General features: G+C 42.9%; 1 protein-coding gene across 1 annotated transcript in view; it reads left to right on the top strand.

Annotated features, from left to right (window-relative positions):
* KCNH4 (potassium voltage-gated channel subfamily H member 4) overlaps positions 1 to 17401 on the top strand; it is a 252586-nt gene that overhangs the window by 171432 nt on the left and 63753 nt on the right. Inside the window, exons 2-4 of the mRNA XM_073683560.1 lie at positions 3724 to 3957; positions 4361 to 4489; positions 4596 to 4720. Of these exons, the coding sequence (XP_073539661.1) occupies positions 3724 to 3957; positions 4361 to 4489; positions 4596 to 4720 (488 nt within the window). The remainder of the gene's footprint in view (positions 1 to 3723; positions 3958 to 4360; positions 4490 to 4595; positions 4721 to 17401) is intronic.

Here is a 17401-nt window from a genome sequence, read left to right as displayed (position 1 = left end):
AAAGTGTCTTTGGAGTCCCTTTGCAACACGACAACGCCATGACATATGTTGCTGATGGTACTGTGAGCAGTCTGCATGGCCTAAACCTACTACCATTGCCTGCAATGTTTCTGGACGTGTCTCCCATTCAGCACATCTGGGACGTCATTGGTCGGCAATTGCAAAGGGACCTGCCAGCAGTGGATTATGATGATTTGTGTGCCCATGTGCATTCAGTCAGGCTGAACAATCTCTAAACAACCAATACTCATTAAATCGGCAGCTGTTAAAGGGAATTTGTCAGCTAGTTTTTGCTATATAATCTGAAGACAGCAGGAGATAGAGGCTGAAACTCAGAATTCAGGGATATGTCACTTGTTAAAGTGTGTGCTGTTGTTTACTAATTGTGAAGGATTAACATTGTTGACTAGCACCTTACTGTTTATGGACTTTGTACACAGAGAGCCTGGTGTGGGTGGGGGCAGCTTTCTCAGCTCTGCTGCATGCTAAATCTAAAAGCTCTGATTGTGTCACAATGGCTGCACCCAGTAAACGAAGTGATACATTGTTGGATTCAGCTTCTCTTTGCCTACATTATGCTGCTCTCGGATGAGGTAGCAAAAACCTGCTGACAGATTCCCTTTAAAGGGCCTTATTCCTGATTGCCATTTTAAAACGATGGTCAGAAATAAGTGAATAGCGCCCCCCTGCTGGCACAATTACTTCGGGTGATAGCTGTAAAAGGCTGTGTACCTATTAAGGTGCTGACCCCTTTGTTATTCAGCACTTTTGTGCATATTAATTGCTGTGTTGTCCTGTATGTGCTTTATAAGTAATTTTGCTTTTCTATTATATTTGTAGTTAGATTTGTCAGGGCATTTTTGGTGCTGCATAGTGCCTTCATCGCACCCTCATGGTCTCTTTTTTGTTTTTTAAGCAGCTAAAAACCATAAGGCATAATGATGAGCGAGTGTGCTAGTTATCCCTTTCACCGAGCATGCTCGGGTGCTTACCGAGTATCTTCGGCGTGCTCGTATATTATGCTCCAGTCCCTGCATCTGCATGATTTATGTCTGTAAGACAGTCTGAACACTTGTGAGGATTCTCTAACAACCAGGCAATCCCTTCATGTGTTTAGGCTGTCTAACAGCCGTAAATCATGCAGACGCAGGGACTTGAACATAATATATGAGCATGCCGAAAATACTAAGACAACACCCGAGCATGCTCGATGAAAGGGTTAAACGAGCACGTTCGCTCATCACCAATAAGGAGTCATCTATTAAATGATTTACGCCATTTCTCTGGCACAGGAAAGGGACAGAATTTGGTTTGGTGCATATTGTATTTGTGTGTAAATTTCGTACTCTCTTGTCACTTTTGAAAAATGGTATATAAAGGGGGCAAGGTCAATGTCGATGTGAAAGATTTGCTATAATGACTGAAATTGAAGTAATTTATAGCTCAAATTTATGCTCTCTTATAGCAAGCGTAGCTTTCAATTTTTGATACATGGAACATCTAAGATATAATAAATTTGGCATAAGACATGCGCCTCTTAATAAATTAGGCACTTTGTGCTCCAGGTAACGTAAAAACAGCATAATATACTAGACTTAATAAATTCTCCATATATTTAAAATGTACTTGGAACATCATTTGCTGCTAGACCAGCCTTGATTATATTTTGGAACATCAACTCTTCAACTTGAAAGTCAGCAAAGTTGGAAACAAAAAATTCTCTAAAATGCCATTGTATGATGTGTCATTGATTTCCCTTCAGTGGGACAGTGGGCCAAGACCAGTCAATTAAAGACACAGTCAGACGCCCGGAGTAAAAAAGCATGTTTCCCCACTCTAGACAATACATTTTACAGCTCCAATGGTGGTGTTCTATACTATTCTTAGCACTTTGTATGGCTATTTCAGTCTTGCATCAAATATTCAGTTGTGTCAAGTAAGGCCGTACTGGGCCCTGCCATAAAAGGGAGACCGACATGACTGGGTTTGTAATGGGAATTAAGCGGAAAGGGGGATTAGGTGCAGGAAGGGTTAAAAGTATTATGGGAGGTGATTGGGAGATGTCAGTAGGGGTACAACAGAGTTAGTAGGAGGAGAGAGCAGGCGGGATTTATAAAGGGATGTCCGTTAGGAGAAGGCAGCCATTTTAGCCATCCCTGGCTGGAACAAGCAATCTTAGGGTGCACTTACCAGGGCTGTAAGAAGATTGACTCCGTAGACACCGCACTCCAGCAGCTGAGAAGCACCGCCAGGGTCTTGGATTGGTTGCAGGTGGCTGTTCAGAGCCTGCTCCAGGGAGCTGAGGGTGGTCAAGCCCAGTCACTTCCTGAAGTTTGTCGGCAGTGGAGGACTAGGTCTCCGGCGCGCCTAAGTCCCAAAGTAACCCCCAGGGTGTGACACTGCTTAAGGAGCCCCTCCAGGGACCCTCCAGGCTGAGTCACGGGCATGACTGCCCGTGACTGTGCTTCGGTTCGGCCGTCGGGCAGGCAACTGGGAATTTCAAAGGAGGAGGCCATTCTCTGGTGAATCGGTAATCGGGGGATAGTTTAAATTCAACTTCTTCCTAAATTTCATCGATTTGTGAGGTTAGCTCGAGCCCCGGATATATTAGTACTGCACATCGGGGGTAATGATTTGGGAAGGAGGCCGGTGCAAGAATTGATTAGGAAAATCAAATTTGTTCTCTTAAGGCTAATGGCGATGTTTACAAAAGTAATTGCAGTTTGGTTGGATATTATCCTGAAAAAGGTCTTGCGGGGGGGCTAGATATGTTGAAAGGATCAACAAGGCTAGGATAAAACTTAATAGAGTGATGGGTTGTTTTATGGCATGGAATGGGGCAGTGGCTGGGAGGCACGCAGACTTGAAATCAGGTGAGGGCGAATTCTGGAGGCTGGACAGTGTACATCCGAATGCAGTAGGACTAAATATGAAGTGATGTCTAGTCATCCAGGAGGGTATCGAGCTTGGTTTGAAGTTGTGGAGGAACATAAATGTTTGACAGTTACAAAACATTTATGCTGGTGGCAAAAAGGGAGAAGGTCCTCGAAATTGGTGGATGTGGTTGGTGGAGGAACGATGGGGGGGGGGGCACAAGGTTCTGGACCCCTCAAGTGGACTCAATTAAGTGATGGGTAGTGAAACCCCTGTGTTTAGGGGTGGAAGGGCCCACGGTTAGTGGACTACGTTCAAGAAAGCCAGGTTGGTTAGCAGGTGCCTGAGCAATTTTGGTTATACATATGTATACTGCCCTTTGCAGATCAGGGGCTTCGAGGACAATCCTCCAATATTATTAAGATTAATGGGTTATCTTTGCTGTATGTTACAATAAAAGGCTGCTGTGGCCAATTTAATCCACCTTGGTATCAGTCTGTTCATTTAAAAGGGCGAAGGGGCGGGGTAGGATAGAGGTAAAATCACGTATGATTCACCAATACCCTTTGTCATGAAAACAGAACCCAGAAATCTCCAGACGTATGATTCTTGTCTTACACTTTCCAGAAGTGATTTGGAAAGCAATAACTAAGGACAGATTGTTAATGTTTTTTGCACTTCAGCACCTATGGTCCAAAATCTTGATGGACCCAAGGTCAAAAGAGAATCATCGAATTTGGTTATCAATTGTGCGATTGGTTTACTCTTGCTTCCGACAATCCTATTATTAAGAGTTTGTAAGGTTTTCTTTACATATCAATTCACTAGGTTTATCTCTTACTTTTACAGACAGCAATTTTCTACTGGCCAATGGTCAGGTCCAACATGGCTTCCCTATTGTCTACTGCTCCGATGGCTTTTGTGATCTCACTGGTTTTGGTCGCACAGAGGTCATGCAAAAGAACTGTTGCTGCCGTTTCCTTTATGGGGTGGAGACTAGCGACACTGTCCTTCAGGGTATTGAAACTGCTCTGGATGAGAAGCAAGAGTATCAGGCTGAGGTCTGCTTCTACAAAAAAGATGGTGAGTTCATAATTTCTCCACTTATTCTATGAGTTGGTACGAATCGATACGCAGGACCCGATCTATTGACCATGTCAGTGATCTTTGGCTGTTGAGCCGTAAGAACCGCTCTTACCTGATATCATCCGCAGCTCCTCTTTTGATTAGCCGGCCTTGTTTGACGTAGCATGTGCTTCACGCAACAATGACATCACACCAGGCTGACTAATCAAAAGAAGAGCCACAGATGACTTCAGGTAAGAGACGGTTCTCATAGCTCTCATCTAGTGGTCAGAGATTACTGATGTGGCCAATGGACCAGGTCGTGTGAATTGTTTCACACCAACTCTAATCACAAGCGATTATATATTCATGCTTGTGTGCTACATTTTCAGATCTTCAATTGTATCTTCTATATAAACAGGAGATCTCTTCTGGTGTCTCTTGGATATTGTGCCCATCAAAAATGAAAAAGGCGAGGTGGTACTATTTCTTTTTTCATTCAAAGATGTCACGGAGCACAGAATGAGGGCCCCACATGATAGGAAGGATGGTAAGCATAACAAGTAAAGCTAAAAGGTGCTGAAAAAAATGTAGGTGCAATGTAGCAGACCTCGACCTAGGTACAAACTAAACGTAGCTTATGCCTATTTTGACAGACAAACAGAAGAACCGTCGTCCTGGTGCTTCACATTTCAGCTCAGCAAGAAGACAGAGCCGAACCATGCTTTGCCACCTAACAGGTCAAGTCACAGGCCGAAACAAAAGTGACATAAAACTAAATGTAAGCACAAAGCTCAAATATCAAGTAAAGTTTTGTGCAATTGAAAACTAAATAATGCAAGGTGTTTAATCTAGATATTTATGACTGCATGCATAGTTCTTGCATTAATAATGTGAAGCAAGGTGGACAGATATGACCTGAGATGGAACAATAACAGCTCTAAAACTATTGTACTAGTGTCCTGTCACCATATGCATATGACAGAATGTAAGGCTTACATGGATGGGAGCCTGCCTGTTGTTGACTATAAAGGTTAAAAGTACCCTACCACTTCCAGAAATACTATTTACCCGCAGATATAGTGGATATCTGCAGGAAAATAGTATGTAAACTATGTCTGGCTGCCTTACTGGAGCCAAGGCTACAGTGTGAAAATAAAGTTTTATTCTTGTACCCGCTCACTTCCAGTCATCGGGGTGGTGAAGGGAGCTGTTACCGTCACCGCTCATTACACTGTAATCACTTTGACAAACGGCTCTGCACACATACGCTGGAGAACAGGAGGCTGATAACATCCGCGTTCACTCTGTAGTTACAGCTCCTTGCACCGTCCTGATGACTGGAAGCAAGCGACTGCAGGGAGAATAAAACTTTATTTTCTCCCTGTAGCCACTGCTCCAGTAAGTTAGCCAGACATGGTTTAATCACTATTTACCCACAGATTACCACTTTATCTATATATAGTCTTTTTAGGACAGAGGATAACATTCAGACAAGTCATGTAGGCACTGTTTCTTGGCAGTATTAGGCCTTACTCACAATTTACAGTGTGCTCTTAGGTGTACATTCGGGACTTGTACTAGCAAAAGGCTGTAAAAATTCCAATGTTCAAAAATGTATATTCTTCCGCTGCATATGCAAGATGTTTTCTCTATTATGCAACCACACATCATGTTACCCTCTATTGTATTCCCCCAGTTTATTACTGTATAAATAAAGGTCGCTGAGAGACCCTCCCTCAGAATCTGTTATGCGCTATCTCAGCTTATCACTTGACTCCCTGTCAGCGAGGCTCTTAAAAGGGAATAAGTTAAGCGAGGCTCTTAAAAAAGAATACGTTAAAAAATTATCTATTGTTTTAAACGTGTGAACGTGGCCTTCTCACTTTTAGCGCAATTCCAGCGGTGTCGGCACTGTCTCTCCGGGGGCTCACGTGTTATTATTACGTCACATAGTCCCTCCAGAGCAGTCAACGCTGGCTTCACTCTCCCCACCTCTGGACAAATCACATTCATCCAGATGAAGTGAGCGCTGCTGCTCTCTTTCTTCCTCCAGATGTATGTGATATGTCTGAAGGCATGGAGAATAAATCGGCCACTTATTGGACACAGGGATCGCATGACATAACAATAACACGTGAGCCCCCGGAGAGACAGTGCCGACACCGCTGGAACGGCGTTGGCACTGGATGTGAGTATTGGTGTTATTATTTTACTGGGGGCAAATATACGGATTGAGAAGAGGTTGTCCGAGTAGTGGGCAACCCCTTTAATATACATGTGGATTTCCTAAAACAGGAAGTTAGAGTCTAAAAAGCCCCAGTGGCCAGTGTGAGGATTTCAAGTTTATTTATTTTTAATATAGATTTTGATATGGATAAAAAAACATTAAAAATAAAATTAACAGAAAAACCTGATTTACACAATAGGTCATTCTTCTGATGACACAATCCCTTTAAATACTTTTGGTTTGAAACTGCCCAGACAACGAGGAGAACTCCAGTTCCTGAGGTCAATTTATTTTGACACCAAGTAAAATGGTCGGCCATCTCAAGACAACCTCAAGACGTGTGTTTACATCTGCTTATTAGCAGGGTGACTTAATTTTAAGATGGGGTTATCCAAATGTGACAACACATTAACCTTTAATTGACAGCTAATTTGTATTTTTTCCATGGCTATTTACCTAAATATTTGCCATTGTCACATCACAGATGCCCAGGTTATGACTGCGCAACAAGTCAGACAAATTACAGATAATATTTTATCATGTAAAAAAAAAAGACAAAAGAAACTCTGTTTTTTCCAGATTTTCACTTTTAAACATAAACCAGCAACAATGGTTTATTTTACATTATATTTTATAATATTATAGTCAAAATGAGCTTAACCCGTTCACAACGAGGCCAATTTCCGTTTTTTGCATTTTCGTTTTTTCCTGCCCTTCTTCCCAGAGCCATAACTCTTATTTTTCTGTCCACATACACATATGAGGGCTTGTTTTTTACGGGACGAGTTGTACTTTTGGGGGAAAAAATTCCAAGTGGGAGAAATTGTGAAAAAAACACAATTCTGATATTGTTTTTTGGGAATTGATTTTCTGATGTACATTTTGTGGTAAAAATGACCTCGCAATATGATTCCGCTCATCAGTGCAATTACAGCAATACCCAACATGTCCAGTTTTTTTAATTATTTTAGTGGTGAAAAAAAATCAGAAGTTTGCAAAAAAAAAAAATTGCGGTGTTTTGCCATTTTCCGAGACCCATAACGTTTTTATTTTTCGGACAATGTACCTGTGTGAAGGCTTTTTTTTTTTGCAGGTGCAGGCAGTGTTTTTATTGATAACATTTTGGGATAGGTGTCACATTTTGATCGCTTGTTACAGCATTTTTTGTGGAATTGCAGGAACCAAAAAAGTGTAATTTTGGTGTTTCTGATTTTTTTCCGTTTATGGTGTTTGCAGATCGGTTAATTATGTTTATATTTTGATAGATCAATCTTTTCTGAATGTGACGATTCCACATATGTGTATTTTTTATTTCTTTATTTTTAATGGGGCAAAAGAGGGGAGATTTGATGTTTTGTGTTTTTTTATTTTTTTCATATTTTTTAAAACATTTTTTTTTAACTTTTCACTGTTTTTGTTAGTCCCCTTAGGGAGCTTTAAGTTGAGATCGTATGATCGTTTGTGCTATATACACAGCGATGCCTCAGCATGGCTGCATATAGTGAAAATCAGGGTCACCTATGAAGGGATGGTTTCACCTATGAAGGCAGGGTTTCACAGGAGCTCCATAATGACAAGCACGGGGGTCTTCAGCAGACCCCAGCTGTCATAGCAACCCATCTATAGCTTGCTGCAGAATGAAGTAACTGAGAATCCGTCAGTCAGTCCACTATGACATCTGATGGATAGATTGTAATTCTTTTATCTGCCCTTTTCTGAGCTCATTTATGGCCACAGACCACCTCAAAGTTGAAGGTGCTGTGAACAAAAGGATTATAAAAACCAAATGTTGGTAAATTTTTTATGGAACCCAATTGTAAAAATTATTTTTAGCCCCAAATACATGCATTGAAGTAAAATAAAAAACACCCGTTAAAATGTCCCTACTGCTTTTCAAATACATATGAATATACTTGGAAATCCTTAGATGCCCCATGAATGGCAATATAGCAAAGCAGTGAAGCTGGCACACTGTGCCAGACAGATATAGGGTTTTTAGCTAACAGATGTTGCTTTGCTAAATAACCTTGGCAGATCCTATCAGTCTCTCCATTAACCTCTGTTCTCTAATCTGGTAGCACTAGTCGGCTTTGATAAGGCTGTTTTGTATGAGTACAGCAGCGAAACATTTGGTGCTTTTGTAATAGTCAGATGTATCTACTGTGAAATTCCCCCAGAAAAGTCAGACCTGGCCTAATCTGATTAGAACAGAAAGTGTAACAGATAAGCAGGATTATGGTACTCAATGGACAGGATCAAAGACGCAATTTGATTGGTCGCTACAAGATTTCAGATCAGGCCGGGCTGACAATGTGACAGCGAGATGGCGAAGTGTAAGCGATAGATCCCCTAATTGTGATAGAATGGAGATAGCCAGTGACACTGTGACCTACGTCGGCTAAATGCGACCGAAAGGCACAACATCACGCTCAGAAAACCACGTCAATTATCCGATAGACTGCTTCTATTCTTATCCCGATGGATCTGGAATGTCTTTGACTGCTTGTCCTTTGAGTCTAACTGGGTATTCCAGTAATCTAATATGTATACATATATAGCAGAGCCAAGTTTGTTAATTAAAGGGAACCTGTCAGGATTATTTTAATACTGAAATAAGTGGGGTGGCGCTTTTATGTCCTAGCACAACAATAAAAATTCTACATTTTTTGTAGTAGTAAAGCAATGCATCACTCAGGGGCTTTACTAGGGTCTGCAAACATCATGAACCAAAACCTCAAGGCATATGTCTTCCCATACTCCCCCTCATCATCACTTATATAATCACTACATATGTATAGATTTGTTTAACACTGTTTCTGCTATACCAGCACTAGGTAATACTGCTACAAACAATTACACACTATACTAATGTCATTATAACTAATAATACCACCATAGAAGGCTGAAATAATACCGCCACACCACGATTTCTCCCATTACTGTTACATGGTGGGTAGCACAATGGTTGGTGTCCTGGGTTCAAATCCCACCAAGGACAACATCTGTAAAGAGTTTGTATGCTCTCCCCATGTTTGCGTGGGGTTCTCCGGTTTCCTCCCATACTCCAAAGACATACTGATAGGGAATGTAGATTGTGAGCCTCAATGGGGACAGTGCCCATAATGTCTGTAAAGTGCTGTGGAATTAATGGTGCTAAATAAGTAAATAAATAAAGTGATTAAATACTATTACCATACTTCTAATGAACAAAACACACTGTTCAAAGACCAGTATTATCACTATACACCTACCTTTACATAGCGGCTGAACTGTACCACCATACTGTTACTAAATAAAAAGAAAAAACGCTATAAAAATACATATTAAACAGTGACCATATAGTTGTCGATACCAAATCTGCAGACCACACAAGGGATTATAGTACGGCTGAATCTAGTGGCTCACTGATGATGTTCCTTATGATTGGACTTGCTCACTTCTCCCTTATTTACCATATGGCTCAGACCTCCATGACGACTTCTGCCACACAGGCACATACGACTTCTCACACTCCTGGCACCATCCACACTTATTCCCAACCTACATAACCTCCCCATCTGCTGCTACCCATAATATTGTGTTTGTCTGACTGTGATTTAAAAACCCTAGACACCAGTGACACACGTGATGTGGTGACGATGTCCACCCTCAGACTACCTCTACTGCTCCCTTGGAGGCCGATGGCAATGGTCTGTGGTGTAGTATGGTGGAGCCGTGGAGGGATGAGCAAGGAAGCAGGAGAGGCCATTATAGTTAACAACAAAAAGTCTTTTACTGAGGTAGAAGTTGAAAAATAACTGGCATCAGACTGGGTGATATTCACACTTGGATTTGACAGATTTCATATAGATCGCTATACATGGCAGTAATTTACATTTCATCTTCCACGCGATCTCACAATCATATGATTCCATATTAGCAGAATCCTTCTGTGCCATCCTGCAGCAACTACATTTCCAGATGCTCCCATGAGACAAGACATAGAATTCCTTCTCTAAATCTTCCACACTAGGTTGGCACCTCGCAATCCTCCCTCCACTGTATCAGGGCGACCTTGTCCAGCCCACAGCAGTCTCAGGACTACCAGTAACTCTGCTCCACCCTTGTTCCCAACTATGCCCCCGTTTAGGCCTCTCCTAGATTCCCACTAAACTGTTATCACTTCCAGGTTAATGCTTCTGCCACTCTTTCTGGATTCCTGCTTTAGTAGAATTATCTTTTTGTCTGCAACATGGAAAGAAGGGATGAATGTCGGCACTCCGGACCAGGTAAAATCCAAGTTTATTTAATTGTATTAAAACAGCCTAGTGCGTTTCTGGAGCAAAGGGTGCGCCCTTAGGGTGCGCTATGGCTAAGGGCGCACCCTTTGCGCCAGAAATGTGTTAGACAGTTTTAATGTTTTAATACAATTAAATAAACTTGGATTTTACCTGGTCCAGAGTGCCGACATCCATCACTTCTTTTCTTCCTGTGATTTTGGCTGCGGGACCGTCATTCTTCCAGAGACGTATTCTCCTCAGTGTGGATTCAGCGCTACAGCTCCTTGACCCTCCCTCCTGTTTCCTATCATTTTCTCTGGTTGATGCTCATTGTGCTATAACTACAGGCACTCTAGTGTTCTAGGCCTCAACAGCAACTTATATTGCTGAAGCCCCTTCCCTGAACGTCCCACTAATTGCTATCCCTCTCTTACCCAAAACTCCTGCATCTAGCATTAGCTTTTTACAATTCACTTAGAATCAATGCTGCAACTGAGAAATGCATCAAAATAACACAATGCAACTATTATATGATCTTCATGGGATGCTGATCATTCTTCCACTCTCTTACATGTGTTTGAGTCACTGTGCCACACAACAGATGGGGGCGGGGGGCATCACTGCATCTCTTGTGTGGCACAGTGACCCAAACACTTAAAAAAATTAAAAAATATTATTACTATATCACCCCCTACTCCCCCACCCCCCAAAAGAAGTGCTACACATTCAGAGTGCTGGAAAATACTATTGCCACTCACAGTAATAGTGATCTTCTCAGATCCCCAAAGGGTAAAAGTGCCCTCTTTGTGCTCCCGCCCAGCTATAATGCTCATTGTGTGACCTCTAAACAGTAATAATGTTCCCTGTATTCCCCATAAAAAGTAATAATGTCCCCACTGAGCTCCCTAGAAAACAATAAGATCCTATCGTCCCGCCTCAGAAACCGGCGAATCCACAGAGTGACTGCAGACTTATCGATTCGGACTGGACAACCCCTTTAAACTCACCTAATCCTGATCCCACTAGGAACCTAGTCATTTTCATATATAGTGAGTTGGTGAAGGTGGCACAATGCAGCGATGTCACTTCCGTCAGTTGCCAATGCTTTGTGGTGTCAGCTGTAGCTTCTTGTAGGAACTTGTGGACATCAGTAGCTCCTGTAAAATTTTCCTGACAAGTTCCTTACAAAACCCATGTGCTTTATTATGCAGCACATATGATATCAGGGTGAAACCTCTGTAAATACGATATAATATATGTAATTTAACCCATTTACCCCCCAAGGTGGTTTGCACGTTAATGACCAGGCCAATTTTTACAATTCTGACCACTGTCAATTTATGAGGTAATTACTTTGGAACACTTCAATGGATCTCCCTGATTCTGAGACTATTTTTTCGTGACATATTGTACTTCATGATAGTGGTAAAATTTATTCGCTATCACTTGCGATTATTTGTGAAAAAAACAAAAATTTGGCGAAAATTTTGAGAATTTAGCAATTTTCAAACTTTGAATATTCATGCCCTTAAATCAGAGAGATATGTCACACAAAATAGTTAATAAATAACATTTCCCACATGTCTACTTTACATCAGCACAATTTTGGAACCAAATTTTTTTTCCGTTAGGGAGCTATAAGGGTTAAAAGTTGACCAGCGATTTCTCATTTTTACAACAATATTTGCAAAACCATTTTTTTAGGGACCACATCACATTTGAAGTGACTTTGAGGGGCCTTTATGACAGAAAATACCCAAAAGTGACACCATTCTAAAAACTGCACCCCTCAAGGTGCTCAAAACCACATTCAAGAAGTTTATTAACCCTTCAGGTGCTTCACAGGAATTTTTGGAATGTGGAAGAAAAAAATTAACATTTATTTTTTTTCACAAAAATGTTAGTTTAGATCCCAATTTTTTTATTTTTGCTATTGTATCATTAAAAAATGGACCCCAAAATTTGTTGTGCAATTCCTCCTGAGCACGCCGATACTCCATATGTGGGGTAAAACCACTTTCTGGGCGCACGGCAGAATTCGGAAAGGAAGGAGCGCCATTTGACTTTTTGAATGTAAAATTTGCTTAAATAATTAGCGGACTCCATGTTGCGTTTGGGGAGCCCATGATGTGCCTAAACAGTGGAAACCCCCCACAAGTGACACCATTTTGGAAACTAGCCCCTCAGGGAACTTATCTAGATATGTGGTGAGCACCCTGAACCCCCAGGTGCTTTACAGAAGTTTATAAAATGGTGCCGTGAAAATAAAAAAATCAAACTTTTTCCACAAAAATGATGTTTTAGCCCCAAATTTTTTATTTTCACAAAGGTAAGAGGAGAAAATGGACCCCAAAAACTTTTGAGTAATTTCTCCTGAGTACGCCGATACCCCATATGTGAGGAACATACACAGTTTGGGTGCACGGCAGGGTTCAGAAAGGAAGTAGCACTGTATGACTTTTTGAATTCAAAATTGGCTGGAATTGAGAGCGGACGCCATGTTGCGTTTGAAGAGCCCCTGATGTGCCTAAATAGTGGAAACCCCCCACAAGTGACACCATTTTGGAAACTAGACCCCTCAGGGAACTTATCTATATGTGTGGTGAGCACCTTGAACCCCCAGGTGCTTCGCAGAAGTTTAGAACATTGAGCCGTAAAAATACAATTTTCACATTTTTCCAACAAAAAATGTTTTTCCGCCTCCAATTTTGCATTTTCATAAGGGTAACAGGAGAAATTGCACCATTTTTGTTGTGCAATTTCTCCTGAGTAAGCCAATACCCCATATGCGGGAGAAAACCACTGTTTTGGCACACGGCAGGGTTCAGAATGGAAGGAGCGCCATTTGACTTTTTGAATGTAAAATTTGCTTGAATAATTAGCGGACTCCACGTTGCTTATGGAGAGCCCCTGATGCGCCTAAACAGTGGAAACCCCCCAAAAGTGACTCCATTTTGGAAACTAGACCCTTCAAGGATTTTATCAAGGGGTATAGTGAACATTTTAAACCCAGAGGTACGACACAGAATTTGATAACATTAGGTCATCATATTGAATAAGTTGTCATTAGTCTTGAGCACAAGTGCTCACTACTTGAGTTTGCATCGGGTGCTCGGATATGCACCAAGTATCACGGATGCTCATGGGACATGCACGGTGGCGCTGTGGTTAGCACTGCAGCCTTGCAGTGCTGGGGTCCTGGGTTCAAATCCCACCAAGAACAACATCTGCAAAGAGTTTGTATGTTCTCCCCGTGTTTGCGTGGGTTTCCTCTGGGCTCTCCGGTTTCCTCCCACACTCAAAAGACATACTGATAGGGAATCTAGATTGTGAGCCCCAATGGGGACAGTGACAATAATGTAAAGCGCTGCGGAATATGTTAGCACTATATAAAGATTATTATTATTATTATGCTCGAGTCTCCGCCCGCATGTTTCACGGCTATTAGACAGCAAAAAAAAAAAAACATGCGGGGATTACTTGTGCATTGCAGGCAATCCCTGCAAGTTTTTTTTGGCTTTATAACAGCTGCAAAACAAATGGGGCGGAGACTCGAGCACCCACGATACTCGGTCAGCACCCGATGCAAACTCAAATAGCGAGCACTTGTGCACAACACTATTCTCCATATTGTCATAATTTTTTTTCTTTACTTTTGTAAAAATCCCAAACCCAACACAACCCTAACCCCAATACAACCCCAACCCTAGCACAATCCCCACCCTAGCCCAACCCCAACCCTAACCATGGCCCAACAATAGCCCTAACCAAACTCTAGCCCTAACCCAACCCTAGCCCAAGCCTAACCCTAGCCCAAGCTTAACCCTAACCCAACCCTAACCCTAGCCCAAGCCTAGCCCAACCCTAGTCCAACCCTAACCCTAGCACAACCCTACCCCTAACCCTAGCACTACCCTAACCCTAGCACAACCCTAACCCTAGCCCAACCTTAACCCTAACCCTAGCACAACCCTAACCCTAGAGTTTATTTTTTACGCCGTTCCTCGTGCGGTATAAGTGATTAGATGACTTTATTCTTCGGGTCGGTGCAATTACAGTGATACTAGATTCATATCTTTTTTTTATGATTGACAGCTGTCACACACAAAAAGACACTCTTTTTTGCAAAGACTAGTTTTTGCATCGCCATATTTTGAGAGCTATAATTTTTCCATATTTCGGCCGACAGAGTCATGTGATGGCTTGTTTTTTGCGGGTCAAGTTAATGTTTTTATGGGTACCATTTTCGGCCACATGACATTTTTTGATCGCTTTCTATTCTATTTTTGGGAGGCAGAATGAACAAAAACCAACAATTCCGGAATTTTTTTTTGTTGTCTTTTTATGCTGATTCGCATGTGGTAAAATTGATAAGGCAGCTTTATCCTTCGGGTCAGTATGTTCACAGCGGTACCACATTTATATCGTTTTGGCGCTTTTACACAATAAAAACTATTTTATAGAAAAAATATTTTTTTTGTATCACTTTATTCTGAGAGCTATAACTTTTTTATTTTTTGGCTGATGAAGCTGTAAGGCAGCTTGTTTTTTGCGGGATAAGATGATGTTTTCAGCGGTACAATTTTTATTTGCATTCGTCTTTTTTATCGCGTTTTATTCCTTTTTTTGTTTAGCGGTATGATGATAAAAGCATAGATTTTTGCTTTGTTTTTTTTTTTTGTTTTTTTTTTACCGTGTTCACTAAAGGGGTTACCTAGTGGGACAGTTTTATAGGTCAGGTCGTTCCGGGCGCGGCGGTACCAAATATGTGTACTTTTATTGGTTTATTTTTTTTTTCATAATAAATAAATATTATAGGTACAATATATTTTTATTTTTTTGGGATTATTTTTTTCATTTTTTTTATAAATATTTTTTACTATTTTTTTTTATTTTTCTTTTCACTTACTGGCACTTTTTTTACTTTTACACTTTGTCCCACTATGGGACTTTCACTTTTTGCAGCTTGATCGGCTGTATAGCATAGAGAGCAGCAGCTCCCCATGCTATGCAGCCTGTCAGCGCTGCACAGGAAGAAGTTACTTTGGTCATGCATTGCGCATGACCAAAGTAACTTCCTGCTGTCTGGTGACCCGGATGTTGTCATGACGACATCGAGTCACCATGACAACATCCGGGAGCCGCCTTAGACACCGCGGGACGCCGGAGAGGAGGTAAGTATTGGTGCTTGCCTCCCCTTGCCCCCGCAATGCTGCGATCGACTTCGATTGCAGCATTGCGAGGGTTAATGTGCCAGCAGTGGTGCAGGACCGCTCCTGGCACATAGCACCGGGTGTCAGCTGTGACAATCAGCTGACACCCGGTGGTGATCGCCCCGCACCATTTATTTGCGAGCACGATCATATCATGCGTAATAGTACGTAGCTGGCCCAATAGGCCCAGAGCGCAGCTGCGTACTATTACTGACAAGGTTGTAAATAGGTTAATGGGTGTTCCAATGGCCAAAGTCATTTTCATCCTAAATCCCCATCTATTTAGTGCCATAATCAAAACTATTTTCTAATATACTTGCATTAAAAATTCCCTATCCTTCCCTAACTACACTAGCTTCTTTTATTTTTTTCCACTTCCTTTTAGATGACGCTTCGTTTGAGAATCCCAGTGCATGTGTGGCACCCCAGGGGTCTGGTTTCCACAGTAACGGCAATGTTATGTCTGAGAGCAGGTGGGAGGTCTCTTGGTCAGGGATCCTGTGCATGCCACACCTCCTGCCCAGTCCTGGGAGGGGAAGAACTTCCCCTATATAAACCTAGGGCTGAGGCAGGGTTAGTGAGTAGAGAAGAAGTAGAGACAGAGAAGAGAAGCAGCATAGGAAGAAACAACAGGAGCTCTGTGGGAGCAGTACTACAAAGAGTCAGGGGCTGGCAGCTGCAGAGCTCGCCCTGACTGAGAAGCTATCACCGGACCCGGAGTCCGAGGCTGTGGGGACTAACTCCTATCCAGCAGCAGAAACCGACCGGCAGGGGATTTCAGGTCCTCTGGCCAAGAAACCCGAAGGCACGGTTGCACGCGTGGGACCAGCACCGCCGTCGTGGAGCGGAAGCTACTAGAAGGCCCCGAGTCACCGGCCATACGGGTGAGCACCACACGGTACACTCAGGAACGTGGGCTACTTATACCCGCCTCTAGCAAGGTAGCCAGAAGAGTACAGTTAGTTTGGGAGGCCTACAACTCCGCCTGGCTAGGGGAGATCCCATCTGCTCAAGGACTGACCAGGCCCCAATCGCTAGCCAGTACTCCGGGAGGGTCTATCTTTGTCACCAGTAAAGACCCTGAACTACACCGTACCGTCTCCGAGTGGTTCCTGCTACCCCCATCATCCACGTCGGCTGCCCTGAGGCCATACCCCTCCCGTTGGGGGTGATACTATCACGCTGCACAATCCTACCACCGGCCTCAGCGGTCTGCCCTGCAGCGGCAGCTCCTTCGCTGCATTCAACGGGTGGCGTAGTCGTACAACATCTACCACTAATACAGCGCCACTTAGTCTGACTCCCTGGGCACGGACCGGGTCACCGCCACGAGACTACAACCCTCAACAGATCCGGCTCCGGGTAAGCTCCCGCGTGCGCAACGCTGCGTGACACAGGCCCAGGGGTGCGTCAACTTTTGGCGTAGTCGGCAGGATTTCGTGCCCGCAACCACCGGGTACTGCGTGCCTGAAAAAGACTGTTCAAACTTACCAGTGGTGAAGATTCCCGCCATCCGGCGCCATCTTCAGCCTTCTTCCCGCCATCGGTGAAGATTCCCGCCATCCGGCGCCATTTTCAGCCTTCTTCCCGCCTTCCGTGGAGTTTTCCCGCCGTTGGACGCCATCTTGAAGACGCCGCGCGGGAAGAAGAGGGGCGTGGACTCCAAAAGCGCGCGAGAACTGAAGCCCCGCCTCACGTCCAGACGTCGCGTAAGGTCCTGGAAGGAGCCCAGCAGACGCTGACGTCACAGGAGCGCGACG

Source organism: Phyllobates terribilis, unplaced genomic scaffold (assembly GCF_046119375.1).
Source record: "Phyllobates terribilis strain yellow unplaced genomic scaffold, ASM4611937v1 Scaffold_5__5_contigs__length_657084704, whole genome shotgun sequence".
NCBI lineage: Eukaryota > Metazoa > Chordata > Amphibia > Anura > Dendrobatidae > Phyllobates > Phyllobates terribilis.
Note: the sequence above shows the minus strand (reverse complement) of the source record. Positions and strands in the feature narration are given on the sequence as shown.